The 20945-nt window shown below is 42.6% G+C and overlaps 1 protein-coding gene and 1 long non-coding RNA gene across 2 annotated transcripts in view; one reads left to right on the top strand and one right to left on the bottom strand.

The window, feature by feature from the left end:
* Positions 1-579: 579 nt before the first annotated feature.
* On the bottom strand, positions 580-16720 carry LOC115604311. Its single transcript, XR_003990223.1, has 3 exons — positions 16626-16720; positions 3117-3238; positions 580-663 (listed from the first exon to the last, which is right to left on the bottom strand). It is a non-coding gene; the product is annotated as an uncharacterized LOC115604311 (long non-coding RNA).
* A 1993-nt stretch (positions 16721-18713) lies between these two features.
* VWA3B (von Willebrand factor A domain containing 3B) overlaps positions 18714-20945 on the top strand; it is a 68518-nt gene continuing 66286 nt past the window's right edge. The window contains exons 1-2 of the mRNA XM_030477523.1: positions 18714-18803; positions 20422-20640. Coding sequence (XP_030333383.1) covers positions 18764-18803; positions 20422-20640 — 259 coding nt within the window. The 5' untranslated portion in view covers positions 18714-18763. The remainder of the gene's footprint in view (positions 18804-20421; positions 20641-20945) is intronic.

Below are 20945 nucleotides of genomic sequence, written 5' to 3'. Positions count from 1 at the left end.
GGAATTAGAGTTCGCTGTGTCAGTTCTGATCCCAGCAGAAAACTTGTCTGTAGAACAGAACATCCCAGGCTGCAATATATCTTCTGGTACATTCTCCATGCTGGGAGGGAGGATCTGGACAAGGTCCACTGCAGAGGCAACAGCTGCAGGAAGGTTTTATGGCCACATGGTTCTACTAGAAACACGGTGATTTGGTGCCAGGAGATTGACTTGGAACAACTCCTACAAAACATACCTTTTGCTGTACAGCAACAAACTGCCAGCCCGGGGGGAAATTTCTACCTGCAATCATGCCAAAATATTATTTTTGGTGAAATAGTGGGTAGTCAATTATTAATCTGAAATATCAGTAATACTTAAATAATGACAGTTTCTTAATGTCACAGAAATACCATGTTTCTTATTTAGCTGCTTTTTCGTAGTAACAAAAATATACCTCAAAATACAAAAGTTCAAAAAGGGAAACCAGTTAAGCATTGCTAACCTCTGCTGTGGGATTGGTTCAGTCCCTGCCAATGTTCACAGGTTCTTCATGAGTAACAAGGTTTTATCTTGAACCCCAGCTTCCTGAGTCATGGCATTTTATGAGATTCTTCCCTCTTGTCCTTCCCCTCTTGTTGGCAGCCATCATGGAAGTATTTGAAACCGCAGGGTTCCTGAAGCCTGAAAAAAAGACAAAGCAAATAAACCCACCTTTAATGTGTATATACCTATGTATGCGTACACCCATACACCCATAAGTATATGTATCTATGGTATGGATCCATGGGTGCATCCATGTGTATCTGTCTATCTGGAGGGAGGGAAGCAGACACATAAATGTCTCGTGATCTTTGTTAAGGCAAGGATTTCAGTTTTTGGAAGGCAGTCGCTGGCACTGCCAACCCTCTAAAAAAGCCATCAGTGAAAGTTAGGAGGTACCTGGCTGGTTTGGAGAAGACTCAGCATGGTGCCAGACTAGACCCTTTAGGAGGCAGCACACTATGGCTGGGTCTTGCAAGCACTTGATCCACTTGAGCAGCTTTTCGCATGGATAGGGGTGGTAGTCAGCAGGCAGCAGGAGCTACCCATGAAGGAGCACAAGACCTCCGGCTCTTTCATCAGGAGATTCCAGTGCCCTGATACCGCACTTAGTTTTCTCACTCATGGTAGTAAAGTTTGCATCATGCTTTGTGAGGTCAGAAGCTAAGGATCCAAAAATTACATTCTTCCTCATGAGTAAGCTCTAGCATGATCTGGAATGACTCATCAGGTTAAAGGGTTGTAAGGCTAAGCCATTTATGAAAATACACTGTTAAATATTGACTGAGTTTTCTAAGAAGGTATGTTTGTATAAAAAGCATGGAGTACATTCAGTAGGTACTAAATATTTAAATACAGTTTTTGTCAAGTTTCATAATTCTATATGCTGTAGACTTTGTCTCTTTTCTTTTCCTATATCACAAAATTCATTTTAAAGCAAAAAAAAAAAAGAAAAAACAACGAAAAAAACCCCACAAACCCCAAGCCCCATAAATGCCAGCAAAACTTCTTACCATACAGTATATTCAGACTTATTTAATTAACTTGACAGGCTTGGTTTTTACCAGGCTTTTTCTGTGGCTATGCCAAATTTTATCTTCCAGATCTGATTATTCATTAAACGTCTACTGTGAATTTCAGGCTCCCTCATGTTTAAAATACAGTGCATGCTTAATGGGATTAAGAATTAAAATATGTTTCTTAATTTTATTTAATGTATGACTTAAAATTACAGAATTTAAATTCTAAGGGTGTCACAGAACACATCAATTAACTGTACTGAGCTAATTAGCTTTTATAATAGTTTTTTCGACTGCAGCACATATATTTTCAGACCTGAAATAAATGACTGGACTGTTTATTACTGAGATTAGTGTAAAAGCTTTGTTTTGATTTCAGTGGTGGGCACATTTTAATCCACTTTTGCAGTAAATAATGAATGACTAAATCCTCGTTGCATTTATCAGAAAGATTAAATGATGAAATTAAGCTTTATTTTAGAGTATTGTTTCCCACTGTTTCTTGAGTGGTGTAATAGGGTCTTGGGAAGCTTGTTGCAGGATTTAGAGGACATGAACATCTCACTGCTTTGCTATAGTAATCTGCAGAAATTTAGCTCTCCTGCAGTTGGGGAGCAGGATTAGAGTTGAGGTTCTTGGTTGCTGCTGCTCAGAAGCCCATGAGCCTGGTGCAGTGCACACTGATGGTTACAGGGAGGTTCCCACAGCTTCCTATAGATTCTGGCTTAGACAGGTTAGAGCTGTGTTGCACACAGTGCAATTGGTTCATTATTTTTATGTGCCTATTTCTCTGGAGAGAGTTATTTTAATCTTTTTGTCATGAAGATGACATATCACTTCTTTTTTATTTCTAATGAACTGCCCCTGTATGGCGACTTTATTTTGCCCATTCAGAGCTATAATAGAACTGTAAGCACAACCTTGGGTAAAATTTGCATAAGAAATTATTTGTAGCATGCAGCCAACCGCCGCTTCATTATATTCACAGGAAACCCCCTCCCCTCTCAACAAAGCAAAGATTTAAAAATAGGACTCTGTCTGCAGAGCCTGATGTTATTGCTGCTGTCTTCAGCTGCAGTCCTGTCATTTATGACAGTCGTGTAGTTTGTGCAGCACAGGTCTTTACAGGCTGAGAATACACAGAGACAAATGCAATGTTTATGAAAATGCCATTCGAGTAATAAACAAGAAGGAGGACGCAGTGTGAAAAACAAGTTTAAAGGATGACACAAGCTTCTCGGATCCATCCTGATAGATCTTTTAAACTGCCTTAGCTGGAAAGGAAAATACACCCTGGACAATTTGCCAAAGATTCCTTCTTCACAAGTAACTTCAAAATCAAAATGAAAGACTTTTCCAAGAGATATTTTCTGCTTCAGCTGCAGTTACTGAGCTGGGGAATGCATTAATTCAAGCAAGTCCTAGAGCTTGTGTTAAGAAAACCTAACCAACTCTGAACTGAACTGAAAATCAAATTGCGTCTTACTAGGCAAACACCCATCAGGAAGATTAAGATCTAATGTCAATAGGTTACATATCTTGCAGCCCTTTTATCTGTGATATCTGTGAGGATACCTTATTCTCTCCTTTCCCTCCTGTAAGTTGCTCCATGGCATCCTCTTCTGCATGAAAGAAGCCCCCTGAGGTCATCTCATCTTCCAGTAATGCGTTTTCAAGTCCCACTTCTCCTGTGGTGCCTGTAAGAAAACAGCTGGTGTTTAACAGCTTGAGAGAGGCACTTGTAAAACAGGAGGTACATTAAAAGTGTAAGAAACCGTGATACATGGTTTTTCACATTTTACAGTCTCCCCTCTCCAAAACGAGTACGAGGCTTGTTCTCTTAGAGTCTCATCTACGAAAGGCAAGTCAAGTGCAACATGGAGCATTAAGAACCTGTGGGAGGTTCTTCTAAACATTAATTAAATATTTAAAAATAATAATATGTACACCCAGCCCCAGCTGACTGAGGCTGGTTACACAAGCACCCATTTTGCTGCTGGTGGACTTTCTTCGCTGCTTGGCAAAAACAGCTGGAAAATACATTTTTCTGATTTGTAAGACTAGCATGTGCCGCTGCCAGTTTCGGAGAGTCACATGAATGAAGTTTTACAGTCTGAGATGGAAAGTCTGCTTGAAGCCATAGTAGGCAATAAGCACTGACTGGCAATAAAATAGTCCTTAAATGCTAGATGTTCCTCAGTGTTGGATTGAAGTGGCTGCGTTTAAGTCACTGTCTGTGTTCAGGGCAAATTTTGCTATTCAGTTTTTGAGGAAACAAATGGGGCCAGTAGTTAGGGATAGTTTCAATAGAGAGCAATTAGGATATCTAATAAATAGATAGTTAATACATCATGGCTTGCTCAGGGTTGCTCAGGAGGTAAGACAGGGCAGAAAACCATAGCAGAAGTGTTCGAGGCTGGGTTGGATGGTGCTTTGAGCAACCTGGTCTAGTGGAAGGTGTCCCTGCCCATGGCAGGGGGTTGGAACTAGATGATCTTTAAGGTCTCTTCCAACTCAAACCATTCTGTGATTCTAGATAATTCTATGATATGGCAAAAAAATCAGATATTTCTTTATTCTCTCTCTGGGCCTGCCATGGTGACTCCACGTGTGGTTACACAAGTTATCTGACTTTGAGCAGAGGAGATAACACCTACCTCTCCACGCTGCCATGAGATTGGCTTAATGTTTGTAAAGCACTTTGGCAAGATTAGGAGCTAAGTGCTGTTTGGGAGCCCTATGCTCCTGCGTCTGACACCACCTCAACACCCACAGCTTCAGCAAGCCAGCAGCAGAGAGATGCAAGCAGCCGCGCTTCTGCCCTTATTAATGTATGAAGCCACCCCTGTGAGGCTACACTGTGCCTGTCATTTTTAATATGCAGCTGTATATGCTTTGTTGTCTTTGATTGGTTCTGCGGGTATACTTACACTGAGTGGGATTATCTTTTGAGCAGCAGCACAGATCAGTAGGAATAAGAAAATGTGTTAAAAGTAGAAAAGCAGGATTGTTTTGTGCTTAGCGTCGTTTCTCGGATGTTTTACTTACCCACCTCTGCTCCTTTCGGAAATGGGAAGCATCCTTTCTCTTTTTCTAAGCATCTATGAATTTTCCTGCACTTGTGGGAAAAGCGTCTGGACAATGACCTAATTCAATGCAAATGAAAGGGATTTCCTAGCAAAGGATGGTAATTCGCGCAGTGCTGCAGGTGTGTGAAAGCACTGAATGGCCACCTGTGAGTACTGAGAAGGGAAGGCCTCTGCCATAACAGAGCTATAATCACTTTGCACTTTCCCTCATTGCCAAGAGCTGGAGCTCATAAGTGCCATCCTATTTTTATATAAAATCTATTAAGTTTCTACCTCTTGGCCATTTTATCCAGCCATTCCTATCAGCCCTCATTATTTCTGGCCCTTAACAGCAAGCCTTGGAAATGAATGCAGTTCCTACAGCCCTCCATTCATGAAACTGTTGGTGGTAGAGGACCCTGTCTGTAAAGAATGAAAAGGAGAGAACAGCTTATAACAGTATAATGAAATGGGCTGTACGCCCAGCATCCCTTCTCAAATTAAACCAGGAATCATCTTCCAAACACAATGCCTTACCTCAAAGTAGACTCTTAGGTATTTTATCGCTGTTACTCTGTGTCATGGGGATGCTGACGGTCACTCCCGCTTGCGTTTTCGCATGTTTTTCAGCAGACTGATCAAATAGGCAGGTTTTCAGGAATAGATACTATGCATTGTGGTTTTGTAACAGTTAGGTTCTTCATTCTCAGATGTTAACCTCTTCTAAAGCTTTCTTTTATCACTTAACACTTTTATCAATCTCTGCTTTCCCAATAAATTCCGGTGATATATTAGTGTATTCCAAGTATAAATTTCTTTAGTGGTAGAAATCACCAGACAAGGTAAAGCAAAGCAAATGTAGTATCAAAACAACCAAAAGAGACTATTCTGTTAGAGCAGTGCAAGATAATTCTGTTTTTCTTGCTACGCATGAGGATCCATCCAAGTATGCGGGCTGCAGAGGAGGGGAACCGTGCTTTTATCTTGTTCTGGGCTCATGGGCTGTGCTCATTCAGCCCATCAGTCATGATTCCCTCAGTTCAATGTGTTTAACCAAGATATGGACCTAGTCATCCTGGCTTCTGTATTCCAGGATGGTGATAATACTTTTCAAAACCAGATACTTTTTGGCAAGATTCTGATGCTGCTTGTTTATACTTTGTGTCCAAAAGTGGAACAGGGGCTTCTTCCAGCCAGATTTGGGAAGACCTGAAAGGGGAAGGCTGGTGGAATCTCTGGGAGGACTCTTTACCAGACTCTTTACAAGAAAGTAAGGAAAGGAAAGGAGGAGAGCAGAACTTTCTGTAGCAGCTTACTCAAAAAGCATCTTGTTTGCTGTTGGAGGCAACAGCATTTTCTGTCACATGATGTCACATGATGTCACATGATGACAATATCAGAAACACAAAGCTACTCAAAAGTTGTGTGCCTGTCACCATGTGCTTGTTTAAATACTTGTAAAAGTAAATGATTTAGCAAAAGAAATACGAACTGGAAGTGCCAACACCCTTTTTCTAGTTGGCTACATCTTAAACTGCTTTTTGTGCTTGCTTTTATGGCTAAACTCAAGACTTTCTTTGGTGCTGAGACCCCTTATTCTGCTGGCATGGACTGCAAACTGTGGACACACTGTGATGACAGCTTTATATAAATACTCGTTACAAGACCACTACAAGAGAGACAGAATTTAAGTGCATCTGAAGCCAATGTAGGTAGCTGCAGGAAATGGAGTCTGATGTCATTATTGCTCGCAAATGTAGAGGGCACATGGGAGGACCACTCAATGGCACAGGTTTTTTTGTTGGAAGTGGATCTTTGGTACAGCATTCACAGTTTTTAGGTTCAAAATGATGGAAGGGCTTGATGCAGTATTTGCTGAAACAAAGGAGAATAAAAAGCAAAATACATTAGCTCCAAGGAGAAAAATAAACATCCTGGGCTTCAGCACAGTCTTTCAGATAGACAGTCTCCTTATTTCTCTGCTGAGTAGTGCTTTGGATAGCATTTGAGGAAGGATGAGGAATGGTAATGATAAACTGATGATAAACTTCTATGAATTAAGAAACAGGACATAAAGTTATGAATTTTATGGATGAGTAACAGCTGAATCACCACTGAGACTTGAATTGGCAGACTTTTTGAATCTGTATTCCAAGTGAAATTCCAAAATGACAAGTCATTCCAAAACAAAAAAGTAAACTTTGAGATTTCCCATGGAGGGAGATTTGTGGAGATTTTTTTTTTTTCCAGGACAGCATTCTAAATGACATATTTGTTTGTCCTTTGCAAATTCTTCCTCAAGGTCTTTGAACAGCCAATAGCTCTGGCTCCTTACCGTGCAGTGACATGGGAAGCTCAAGAGCGAGGAAACTGAAAAAGCCCAAATTTCTTAGATTTTTGGACAGTTGAGAAGCCCGGCTCTTGAAAGTCCTGGAAAAACCTTCACATGAGCATCTGGTTTGGAACCTGGAGCTGGGTTACTGTGGGATAATTCATACGTCGACATAGACTAATCACGAGGGCCTTGTCATTTAAACACTCTAATTACTTTTTTTCTGCAATAGCTTCTGCTCTTCTCCACATCCCACAGCGCAATCCAGGGCTACTATGTTAATTGGAAGTATATTCCTGTGTGTGAAGTGGACTTTAATTAGCACCTAAGGGGCACATTCTGGTGTCCTGACTCATGTGGCATGGAGGCGTACCTCAGAGTCGCTCCATCACAGCCTGTGGGACTGCTCATGAAGAAAGGTGCTTCCTGGACCAGATGAAGGCTGGTTGGGAAGCTTCGAGTCACCTAGATGGGACAAGAGGCTCCACTGACACTCCAGCATGCAATGCCATGGCCCGGGGCCCTACAAAACCATAGTTATACTAACGCTTCCAATTATTTTGCTAGACTAATAAGTAATAAGAGTGGCTCCAGATCTTAAGTCTGTGAGCAATGTAGGAACACTGTAAAAATTGGAATTGCAGGCAGTATTGTAATAAATTAATAACTTTGACTATTACATGAGTCATCTGTGAAATGGGCCCTGAGTTATGAAGACACACACCAACTGTGGGGGGTATTATGGAAAATTAAAATTAATGTGGCATAATACTACTTCAATTACAATAAAAGTGCTGCAGCTGGAAGTGATGGGAAAAGTGGGAGGGGCAAAACTCCACTGATTAGCATAATTATATCTATGCATCTGGTTTCCAAACGCAAGGTACACATTGGTTTCAGCTTAGTACCAGCACCTCCTGCCAGCCATGCAGCGAGGCAGCCGTGAGCAGGCATCCCAGCTCCTGCGCCATGGGATGAACCTGGCAGCCAGGGTGGAAGGAAACAAAAGGCACTGATTAAAAGAAAAAGCCTTTGCCAGCAGGTTCCATGATCAGCATATAATAAGATATAATAAGTTGGGTTTTTTTCCCTTAATGCTATTAATCACCTTTCAAAGCCCTTACAAAATGCACTTCCCTGATGATATAAAACATCCCCTCCAGCACCACTTCCCTGGCTCTTTCCTTGTTCTAAACCCACGTCACCTGGACGACCGGGGGTGCAGATGTCACTGAATACAGCTTCCTTGGTGGTTACTACAGAATTATGTCTGTCACTGTCCTTTTCATGAACATCATATGAAAATCCCAGCAGGAGGAATGAGGGCCAAGTTATAAATCACCTGGGCAGTGTCCCAATTGCGCTATCTCCAAGAGGCATGTCCTGCTCATAATGACAACTTGGGATTAAAATGTCAGCAAGTACTTCATGAAAGTTGTTATCTATGAATTATTTCATAACTCCATAGAGTATGAAAATATGCTATAAAGAGTTATTCAGACTTGAGAATTATTATCTTAATTGTGCTTAGACTGGAAAAATAATTACAAAGCACTGAGGTTACTGATCTCTTCTGAATGAGCTCAGTGGTAGTGAAGTTATTTTAAAATGCTTTAACACGAGGACAGAGCTGAAGTTATTTAAACACAAAGTCCAGCCTAAAAGTATTCTAAGTGACATGTCCATATGTAATACAGACATATATGAAAACTAAAAGGTGAAAAACATGTATTAATTGCCTAACACATTTCCTGTATTATGAAAATGTTGTGCAGGATTTTATCAACACCACGTATATTTTACATTGTTAGAAGACAGTAAAATGTTTTAAAACATAGCATTAATAGATTTAATGTCTCCTGTAGAACCTGACGTAATTCATATAATGTGAAAAGACTGTATCTGCCAATGAAGAGACAGCCAATCCTTAAAATTCTCTACATTTTGCAAATTATACACTAGCTATTTTTTCTATACAAAATAACTGTCCAGTGTACATCCTGCTGGGTAAAGTGTCATCTATGATATATTTCTTCTGGCCAAATAACCCTTAGCATGAATGAATGTAGAGCAATTCATTTATTGTCCAAAACACACGTCTTAGTATAAACACAGTGACTGGGTATAAAGGGTCAGTATTCAGGATCAATATTTACCATCTCTCAGTGATTGTTGTTGGACTGATGCTGTATTTACAAATGGAAACAAATCTTTTTTATCCTTTTTAATGGCCAGCCTTGCAATCTCAGTTTAAGACTTAGGAGACAGCTTTGAGACCTCTCCTTTTGGCACATAACCCCGCAGCTGCAGGGCCGTCACCCACACTCCTGGCCCCATCTCCCCTGCTGTGGTGAACAGCAAGCTCTCTGCTGCTGGAGCACAGACCGCTGCTTCTGAAAGCAGGCTCCTCTCTCACTGAGACACATGAGGGTGGGTCTGTCTCGGCCACTCACACCAGCCGGAGCCCACTGGTGGGACCTCACCTGCCCATCATTCACATCATTTCTGAAGCTGGAGACACTGTGGGCATTTCCCATCTGGCAGAAGTGCAAGCTGGTACGCACAGCCTGGGCAGCCAGGGCATACGTGGGAACGGGGAGATGGCCACCCATCTCTCTCCACTAGCTCATCAAGGAGGGCAGGTGACTAGCTTTGATTTATCACCCATTTCATAGATGACTGAAGACACATGAGGCAAATAAATACCTTTTAGTGTGCCTAAATGACCAGCAGCCTGCCACCTGCAATTCTCATCTCCAGTCATCCCTTTTGATAACGCCACAATACTGTACGCGAAAGAAAGAAATACTATTTAGCTTAAATAATTTTTCAAGCTGATGCACTGCCCTTTGCTGTATGTTTAATGGTTGAAGGGCAGGCAAGTCCAGATCAACTATACCTAAAATGGAAAAAGCTGCTTTTACAGTTGTCCGTATTAAAATACCCAACCTAGTCTATGCTGGAGCAGCTTCCTGATGTAGGCTTTTCATTTGCATGTTAAAGAGTGGAATTTATTGTTACAGAGTATTATACACCTTGCAGAATGGTAGCAGGATATTTTGAGGCAGCTCCCATTCCTCTGAATTCCCCTCCTCTGTATCCTGCCGTGCTTACTTTCATCTGTAGCTGCCTCCTGCTCACCCTCACATCACCTCCACCTGCAGCAGCCATTGCTTTGGGGACTTGGACTTGTTTTCCTCAGTTGGTGCCTCTCTTACCCCACCCTTGCTACAGTTTTGGCAGTAATACAATAATATTACATCTCTTGTCTAGGCTTTATTAGAAATCTTAACATACCCACTTTGATTTGCTATTGCAGTGAAATTTCTCTGTTATCTGCTATATAAGATGGGCAACTTCTTAAAAAAAAAGAAAATATATTTCAACAATTAGTGGTCTTTTTTCTGGCGTTCCCAACATTCCCTGCTCTCATAGGCTTAGTCATTGTAACAAGTATTTCTAGCTAATGCCTATTTCGCTATAGAAGGCAGACAACATGAAAGAAACGTATGTAACACCCAGGCAAGCACTTAAGAAAATAATATGAAAAGGCAGAATTCCTTGTGCGTACAGTGGTGGTTTGATTTGAGTATGAATGGTAGGATCTCAGCACAGCAAGATTACCGTGGATGCAGTGTGACTCTAGATACGGATAAATAAAACAACCTGACTTTCACAAAGGCTGTTTTCATTGTAAATGAATGTCCTGAGTTGCATTCAGACTCTAGATACTATCAAAAAATTGCCTCCAACCTGGCTGGGATCCCAGGGACTCTAATGTGTCTTGATGACGCTGACATACATGACCTCTCTCTAGCCTTTCACACTAGATGCTGCCAGAAAGATTTCAGTGGTTTTGCACACACTCGCTTCATTTGCACAATTGTCATTTGTTACTGAACTAACATTGAATCTGTTGGTTTGCACAAATCACTGCACAGCTTATCACTGTTGCTCCCAAGTGCTTATGGTAAGACAAAGCTTCCCTTACTGGAGGAAACTCTTCATTCTGCATCTTGCTTTGAAAGAATGAACTTTCAGCTTTAGCTTATCCTAGTGCATTCAGCTTGCTAAGTTATTTACTAGCTTTTAAACCATTCTGCAGACTATTTATTAGAATATTGAACTCTTCTGGAACCCAAACACTAGAAGCATCTTCAGTATAAACTGTCACTATGTGTATATAAGCTGTGCCCCAAATGTCTCTCTACATTCAGTGTTTTTATGATGGTGTAAAATGAGTGTTTGAACCCAAAACAAATTTTAATAAATGTTTTACTTGCTCTTATTTAAAATACTCCATTGAAAATTTCCCCTCCAGTGCAAATTATTCTACTCATTCTTTCTTTCTCTCACATCTCCCCTCTGTCCATTTTTGCCTCTTTATCTTCTTTCATTTTATATCTTGCCTTTAGCATTTTTGCATTCCTACTTTTAAGAATAGAGAATGGGTAGGACCTTCTTGGACATTTTGGTCCCTTGTATATCAACCTTTTTTTTAAGCTGTTTGTGTCTCACCAATACTCTAGCTTTAAGTCCGTTCCAGGTCCTCACTGTTAAACTGTTTCTAGACTACCAGGGGCCTGTGATGTTCAAATCACTTCCATATCTTCCAGGATGTATATGCCCTGTCCTGCGGGTTCACAGCCCAAGGAATATCAGTGGGCAGACCTTAGTGAAAGCAGGCAGAGACATTCTACTCATGTTAACTAGAATCATCCTCTGATGGAAAGACAGAGATGGGAAAGGGAGGGAGAGATATCATGGCAAATGAGATGATTCCTCACTGGAATAAGAAACCAGTTCCATTTTGTTCCATTTTTAACACTGCCCTTAAAATGAACTGCTCAGTTCACAAATAAGTTGTAAACAAGAGTGACTTCAGAAGGGGGAAGAAGCACATCACTCAGGATGGACATGGGGAAGAACAAGAGCTGTGAGAGCGTCTCCTCTATTTGCTGGGGAGGACAAGAAGCACTTCCATGCAGCCTATGCCTCATAATCCTTCTTTCAGTGTAGGCTCTCCAGTATGGGCACAGTGCCTACTATCATGCTTTAGTGCTTGTGCAAGCAGGTTACCTGGAAAGAAATTAATGTGATATAGGTAAGGCAATATCACCCCAGGGCAGTGAGGAATCAGCAGCATTTGTATCTTTCATCCTCTGTTCCAGAAGACACAAACAACTGTGTGGGTACCAGGGAGTGACAAACCTTGATGTGCATCGCCAGTCTCAAACACAACGGTCATGGAGCACTGTTATATTTCTTTAAAAAATATTATTTTAAATTCTGATCAACCTGTTGGGCACTGTTTTAAGTAGCATTTCTTCTTCAGTGACAATCTCACCTCCATTCATACCTGGTCATGCTACATGTGGTAACTGGAAGACAGAAATTTGCTGGGATGGAGAAGTTTCTGTTTACTCCTGTCAGTGTGAAAACAATTCTAAGTGAAATATAGATCTAAAGTAGAAGAAAGAGAAAAAAAATAAAAGCCACAGCATGGTATGTGCATCTTCACCAGCCATCCTTCTTGCAAGACTGTACACAGAAGATTCGGGAAGCAGCAGAGGATAACTACATAGAGAAGATATGTGCAACTCAAACGCATGGGTGGGTTGTTAAAGACAACCAGTTGCTGGCTTCTGTTGGAAATATGGCTCTCTTTCCTCAAGGCCTGAAACTAGATTTTTAAACATGGGCACTGGACATTCACAGGAGATGCCCAGCTTCTTATTATTCTATGGCTAACAGTTTAGTCCTACAGCTATTACAGTTTGGTTAGACCTACATGCAGTGACATTAACCTCCTACTCCTATGCCTTCCTTTTCCAGTCCAGTGCTTCTACAGCATGGGACTCACAGTTTATTCTGTTCATCCAATTTGTTATGTGGATAGTGGAGCAAAGAGTAAAAAGCCCCTACACACATCACTTCCACCATGCCGGAGTCCAGCTTTTCCTATTACGTATATCCACATCTTTAATGTGGATCCCACTTCTACAGCTTGAATTCTTGCTTCTCCCTGCCACCACACATCAGTCTCATACCCTTTAGTTCCCCTCCTGTCTCTAGCTTTTCCCCATAAAGTTTTAGTTTATCCACATTTACCCTTTCCCATGCCTCCCTTTATCCTCTACTCTCCCACTATATAGTGCCTATTTTTTCATCTCATGCCACCTCCATACAATGTCCTGACCAAAAAAAGTTTGTTTACTTCTTTCTAAGCTCGCATTAAACAGACTAAGGTGCCCGTGGGCTACAAGTCAGTCACAGGCTGTAAGGCTGCACAGTTTTGACATGCAGAACTTCAGTTAAAAAACTGAAGGAACAATTTAAGGAATACTTATTAACTTAAAATACTTCTCTTTGGGTGCAGTGCAATGCCATACAGATGCGATTGAGCCTTCTCTAAATCCAGCACTTCTGTGCAATGCTCTGTCCTGCCTCATTTGCCTATCTTCCAGAGAGGAACAGGCAAAATCCCACACTCTTGTCGCTATACTGCCATGGATACCAGGTTCAGTTCTTTTACAGCTAGTTCCTTTAGCTCTGACTTTTGCAGACATGCTATGAAGAATTTTTTTAGGACGTTCTGGAAGGGTGAGAACAACATACTCATGAAAGGAGTATTTCAAATATTTCACTTCTTTGACTTTCTTTTCATAATTTTTATGTTCTGCTTGCACTGCTAAACTGTTTTTAGGTGTATACTTTTTTTTCAGACAATCGCTGTAAACAATGTGTCTAGTAACAACAGCATTAAGTCAGCTTCAATCCATCTTGCTTTTGTTTTTTTCCCTTAGCCCTTGCAACTGATTCCCATCTCTTTAACAGGGAGTCAACAGGAAGCATGACACCATGGGACAGGATGTGTGACAGCGTTAAACTTCCTGATGAAGCTCCATTTTTTGTGCTATCATAGCCATAAGCAACCTTACTGATTCCGTGTATAAGACACTGTCTCTTTCTTAATACAGTAGTAGTTAGATTAGATGCGCCATGTACAATGCTTTGCACGGATAAAGAAATCTTGCAAATTTGTGTTAAAGTGGCTTTATTAAAAAAAAAGAAAAAAGAGAGAGACTATGGCAAAGAGGTGTGGTTTTTTAAATGGAAGACAGAAAAAGAGTGGATTGTGTTTATATTTTGGTTGAAGAAGGATCATAATAAAAACCAAGCCAACAGCTTCATGTTGCAAGCACCAATGTAGAGGAAATGCTGACAATGCTGATTTTTAACCACAAGAAAAAGTGACTAAATATATTTCTTGATAGGTGAAATATTCTAGAGTCAGGACAAAGTCGTACTTGCTAATGCAATCTCAGGCTCATGTGACAATATGTTTTCTAATGAATGGCATAATAACATCCTTTCCACCCATCAATATTACTTCGTCATTCAGGCTAAAGGTCAGATGAGAGAATAGCTTGAGATTTATTTTCATCAACCCTGTACAAGGATTGAATTCCCACTTCTCAGTTCCTTGGATCCCCACCTCCTGCATTATTCAGCTTTTCCTCATTCAGTAGGCAGCATCTGGAGAATACATTGCTCGTTTTCCACACCAGTTGCAGGATGAGCAGTGGTCAAGGCAGGGCTTCCATGTGAATGAGGAACAACGTTTATCTGATGTGCAGGGAGCATTTTATTTTCCTAAGAACTTTACCTAAAAGACGACTGCCAATTGATCATGAAGCCTGTGAGAGCTAGAAGTAGCTTTGCCTTTGCCCCTGGGCTTGTTAGCTGGTTGTACAAGCCCCAAAATTCAAAGCATTGCAAGGAATGTCTCCTTGCAACACTTTTTGTTTAGCATAGCCAAGCCTCTAGTGAAGATTTCTGGCAGACTATGCATAGGAAGTACAGCACATATAATAATTTTTTTTTTCTTTAAACTCGTAATTACTACATTTACAGACATAAGTCATGAGAATAGATGGACTCATTCTGCATAGGGCAGAAAAAACTACCTGAGTGAGGCATTTTGGGTGTTTGATAAAACCCCCCTGTTGCTGGAAGCAGCAAAACAAATGAAGAAATTGACTAGTTTGATTTTTGGGCATCTACTTCAATATCCATTGCATTTGCATTCTCAAGAGTAATTCTAAAAGCCCCCCCTCTCCCCCCGCCAAATAATATGAGTTTCTAAAGAAGCTTGTGCTATGACAGTTGCGGTGTCCGAAAGGATCCAGAGAACATTCAGTACCTACTATTTTTAATGATAGGAAACTGTTTCATGCCTGAGAAATAAATGCCTTTTCTATACCTCAGGGGAAGAGTTGTGCAATACCGAACAACTTGCCATGCCCAGGCTAGTCTTTAAACCCTTAGTTCCAACTGTACAAGAAGCTGGAGCTCCAGAAAGCGACGTTCCCATCTAAAGCACACACCTTATAAGGAACTTTTCTTTCCTATCGCTGTTTACCAAGCCATCTCGGAGAGAAGATGCCAGTGCTTTGGCGTGCCACAGGACAGCCCTGTCCATGCCCGCAGGCATGTATTTCCATCTGAAAACATCAATACGTAGATAAGACTGACCCTATAAAGCCACCAATCTTTTATGGCTCTGTGATTGTGCAGTAAATCGAAGCAAAAGAGAGAAAGTGCAGAGCTCAGTGCTCTCTTTCTTATCTGGAAATTACGCTTACAAACATTTGCCCCACAAATACTGCAAATGCAAACCTGGGTTTCTGGCTATCAGACATCAACTGGAGCTTGGTAATCACAGAATCATAGAATCACAGGATGGTTTGGGTTGAACCTTAAAGATCACATGGTTCCAACCCCCTGCCACAGGCAGGGACACCTTCCAGAAGACCAGGTTGCTCAAAGCCCTGTCCAACCTGGCCTGGAGTTCAGGTTTATGATGCACATCTTTTCCTGTCTTTTACTGTGCTAGGGTAATTTCTAGTTAGGCTTCTCCAGGAGCAATTCCCTGGCAGTGCATATTGTTCCTCTGACTTAAACAAAGGATGTACAAGGCTGCTCTTAGTATAAATACTGTCCATGGCTTAGGCTAAATTAAGAATTAAGAAGACCAGAAGCCTGGAATCCACTATATATAGATTTCAGTGACTCTCCAAGTCGGCTCGTGTGTTTTTGGCTCCCACAGAAATTAAGGCTGGTCGTTGCTGTGGCGTCTGTTGACAAGGAATTTATTCCGCGTGTATCTGGTTCCCGGGCAGAAGCCCTCGCCCGTCCCCATGTCCTGCCTGTTAGCCGCCCCAGGGCAGCTCTGCCCTCCCGCTTTCTGCCCCGGGCGCGGGCCCGGCGGGGGGGTGAGGCCGTGCTGTAGCAACCGGGCGGTCTCCAGGTCAACCGCGGCGCGGCGGCCACGCCGGCTCGGGGCGGGCGGGAAGGGCGGCGGCGGCGCGGCCGGAGGCAGGTGAGGGCGGGCGGGAGCCGCTGCGCTGGGGCGGGCGGCCGTGGCGGCTGTGCAGCCGGGTCCCTGCGGGGCGGCGGGCGGCAGCGGCGGAGCCCCCAGTGCAGCGGCTCCACAGGTCCCGCCGCGGGGGAACCCCCAAGCCTCGCCGCAGGGCTGCGGGCTGCCTAGCCCCGGTGCTGGCAGGCAGGCCCGGGGGGGGGGGGTGAGCCCGACCCGTCGTCCTTCACCGCAGAGGGCCGGGCTTCCCCTCCCCACCCCACCCGTTTCCATGCAGCGTATGTGGGGACGCGGTCAGTTACCTGAGGTGGCGGCTGTGAGACTGTAGTGCAGCTACGGCTTGCCAACACTGGCAGGTGGTGTGGCCGTGCCTCAGCCTGAGCGGCCACGGTGGCCAGTCAGGCCTGGCCCTGCGCTCCCGCTCTTCCTCAGGCCCTGCTGTAGTTTTCATAGAATCATAGAATCAACTAGGTTGGAAAGACCTTTAAGATCATCAAGTCCAACTGTTACTCCAGGGCTGCCAAGTCCACCACTAAACCATGTCACTGAGGGCCTCATAGGCAGAGTTTCTGAACACTTCCAGGGACGGTGAGTCCACCACTTCCCTGGGCAGCCTGTTCTAATGCCTGAGCACCCTCTCTGTGAAAACATTTTTCCTAACATCCAATCTAAACCTTCCCTGGCACAGCTTGAGGCTGTTTCCTCTTGTCCTGTTCTGCTGTGACATGCTCTGCCCCGCCTCCATGGCAGACAGCTGCCCACCCCAGCCCTCCACACACCTTTTGTCTGGGGTTCAGTGCTCTGGGTAGCGTGGGGTGTCTTCTTGGCCTATAAGGCATGTGGGCTTTCCCGAGGTGTTCTGGTGTGTGAAGGACAGCTTGGCCGCATGGCATCCATTAAAAACTCAGAGCGTGTGATGGGTGAAGGTTTTAGGCAGAGCAGAAAGGTAGACGTGCCCAGATGAACTCTTCTTCTCCTTTTGAAAATAACCTGTTTTGATTCAGACTTCATGCTGAAGGTTATCCTGGCTGCCACTGGTTTTGAACTCACTTCTTCAAGGCTTGAGGTAAACTCACTCTTTCTATCGGAAGTCACTTTGTCTCCTTCCAAATGCTACTTTTCATACTGCAGCGCCAGCATTTCACATCCAGGTGCTGGAGGCTAACACAAGGGAAAATCTGTTGCCACACCCCTGGGCATTTGGAAAATGAGATGGCACCCAGGATTTGTTCTCTGAGCAGGCTGCTGCTTGAAACATGTCTCAGCGAGTACCATGAGAGTGCTGTGTCACTGTTTCTGCAGCCTGAGGGAGAAATGGCACAAGTCTGGTGGCTCGCTATGGCCATTCGCTATGGGCACTGTCTGCCATGGCTCCCCTGTGCAAGGGCTCCTTTTGACTGCGCTGACACCAAGCCCAGGCTAGTCAGGGGTTGTGCTGCTGGGGGGCATCTTCTGCGCAACGCCCTGCCTTTCACATTGTTCGTGTCTTTCTGCACGAGCAGGACAAAGACTGGAATGGTTTATATGTGTCCATATGGGTATTCAAGCCCATATAAGAGGAATAAATAGCATGTTCAGTTCTTCAATGTAGAGGGAGGAGGCTAAGTCTTTGGGTTATTATTTTATCCCAGTTTTGCTTTTCCTGTATGAAAAACTGCTTGATGACAACAGCTAGCAGCTGGCCTGCTAGTGATTCATAAATATCCCTCATTCATTCATCCTGTTTATTAAAAGAAGAACCAACTAGATGGCAAAACACCATGTCTCAAAGCTATACCCTAAGCCAATATATGCTACCTTGCTTCCTCTGGTGTTTTGTTTTCTGTTCATATGTTGTGTCTTATTCACGGTTGGGCCTTACACCACATACACGAACATGTATACACACATAATTCTCTTTCTTTGTGAATCATCTTGTAGTCTTATAGGCAAAGTTATGAATCTCTTCACAAAATTGTGTCTCAGATACTCCCAGGTTTAGTCATAAATTGGATTATAGCAAAGGTAAGGTATAATGCAAAGCAATAATGGAATATAATACAACTGGCTGACAGCAGGCCAAAACACTGCAGTCATTTTTCTAGCATATATATATGGAAACTTCCACACTGGCTCTTTTTTATGATAACTTAAAGTGAAGGAAGGGAAACCATATTACCAGTTTACCACTTTCCCATTTCTGAGTATGGGGCTCCCTTTCAAATCTAACTTCAGCCTTTCTTGACATGAGGAGTATCTATCCTTTTTCATTTATAATATTATTTTCCTTCAGGAAAATCTTGACCTCAGCCTTTTGCAGTTGGTTATTGCCTGGGCCTGTGGAGCTGGTCTCCAGTTCTTATTGACCTGTGCATGGCAATATTTAATTTTTTTAAAACATAATAATTCCTCAGGTTTTTAAGAAGAAAGAAAAGAGGAGCTGCCAATCAAGAGATCTATCATGACTGGCAATCCATGTAAGAGGCTCGCTTGGAGTGACTGTGAGTATTTCAGAACTATTTCTGCATAGATGCCACGTTTTCCTGGATAACTTTCAGTTTTGTTTGCAGCACTGTGGTGTGCAAGCTGCTGGCTGTGTACAAGCCATTCTGAAGCCGTGCCACACCTGTGCTGTATATGGGGTGCTGCACAGGCCTTTCTGCGTTTTTGGAGGAGGAAACTGGGAATGGCTGTTCAAGTGACTATAAACAGTGCCTGACTATGCACAGAGCTCAAACAGCTGCAAACCTTCACCTGTCTCTCTAGAGTTAACATCTGTCACTACTGCTTCTGTACTGAGCAGAGGAGGAAGGCTGGTAAAATGCCAACCTCTACAGGCATGCCAGCCCCGCACCCTGCTTGCAGGACTGATGGCTGTGAAAGAGCTGGTGCCAGACTGCACCATATAGAAGCCTGCTGTCACTGAAAGATGGTTTCTGAAGATATAGACTCATTTCCTTTATGTATTATTAACTGAGGAACAGTCTATCTAATGAACCTTTGTAACCAGGTCAGTTGTTGTAATATTTGATCTTAGCAGAGAGTTCTGATCATAATCCAATCTAGGCTGAAGGTTATTTTTTAGTCATGAAAGGTAGAAGTACCATTCTTTGTATTTTGACCAGTTTGATCCATGCCGTACATTTACAGCCATCTTACAGTGTATGGGCAATAGAGGACTGGGATACTCCAGATAATGTTGATGCTGAGGAAAATGCACAGAAATTTAAAAAGTCCACAGAAAGTAAACTAAGATACAGCAAGGGTATTCAATCAACTAGAGTCAGCTTAGCTAATGCAGAGTATTTTGGGAATGAACAGGAAATACCAAAGACCTTCTAGAACCTCTGTGCTGAAAAACAGAGGCATTACTGTTGTCATTGCTTCCATTTCTGCCTCAGCCACTCTGGGCTCTCGGCTGCTTCTGCTGCCAGTTGCAAGTGGAGCTAGCCCAGCTAACTATACATCGGTGCTGAAGTATCTATGTTGTTCTGTAGAACTTAAAATGAAACTGGACTTTCATGTCCATGATTTCCTGTGCATGCACATGATCCATCACAGCCTGGAGCAGATACTGCCAGAACCATCATTTACATTCGAGGTAAATGATGTGAGGAGAGGGAGTTCACCAACCTTGCAACAAAGTCAGGATCTGCTGTGGGCACTGCTGTTGTTTATGGTAGTTCAACATGTAGTTGTTAAGAAATCCTTGTTTATTGCATAATGCTTCTAATGTGTGTGTAGTGATGGTCTGGCAATCTTTGAATGCCTATTATAAGTTCTGATTCCTAAGACTGTGGAGAGATGTCTTAGCAGCTGGAAGAATTGCCATTTGGCAAACTGGACTTAGATTTCAGGGCTTGGATTTCAGCATAGAAGAGACATTTTCTTTAATAGATGGAAGGTAAAGATGTAACAGCAAGCAGACATGTAGGACTTTGAGCAGCTTTCTGGATTAAGAACATTGTTCAGTATAACAAAAGGAAACGAGAGGTGAGCTACATGTGTGTATGTATGTACATGTGTACCATGGAATACAGATAAAGAAAGGAGGTAATTCAGGTGAATCTTTTGGTTAAAGTATAAATGTTGTGTTTCCCTTGTTTCTCTTTACAACAGACGCTTTTGATTCAAGGCACAGGCAAGATGCTGAAGATTCCCATGAGGCCCACAAGCAGAAATCAAAAGAGAAGGAAAGGAGACTGGCTGTGAGTCAGTGGGACATGGATGTACAACCCCTTGTTTCATCTTCTAAATGGCTTCAACTTCATGGGCTCAAAAGAAACAAACTGTCCCTATCCCAGATTTTGTCACAGATTGGATTCCAGCACAGGAAAGGTATAGGACAAATCAGTAATAGAATAATAATAAAACCCCTGACTTTGAACAGTTTGTAGGGTCATGCTCATTTTTCATCCTATCATATACAGCAGAAATTTTCACTTTGTCTCTTTTCTTATGAAAATGGCAGGAAGGGAAGCTGTATCCACAGTTGCTGGCATTGCCACTTCATAGAACTGAGGAACTGCATTTCCTTTTGATCTGAGAAGGACTTAGGATCTGAGAAGAGCTTTTCTTACTCAACCATAGCGTTGCTTTGCCCTAAGCTCCAGTTCAGATCATCTCCAATTTTGCTATTGCTG

This window comes from Strigops habroptila, chromosome 2, assembly GCF_004027225.2.
Source record: "Strigops habroptila isolate Jane chromosome 2, bStrHab1.2.pri, whole genome shotgun sequence".
NCBI classification, from domain to species: domain Eukaryota; kingdom Metazoa; phylum Chordata; class Aves; order Psittaciformes; family Psittacidae; genus Strigops; species Strigops habroptila.
The sequence above is the reverse complement of the archived record's forward strand: the minus strand, read 5'-3'. Positions and strand labels throughout refer to the sequence as shown.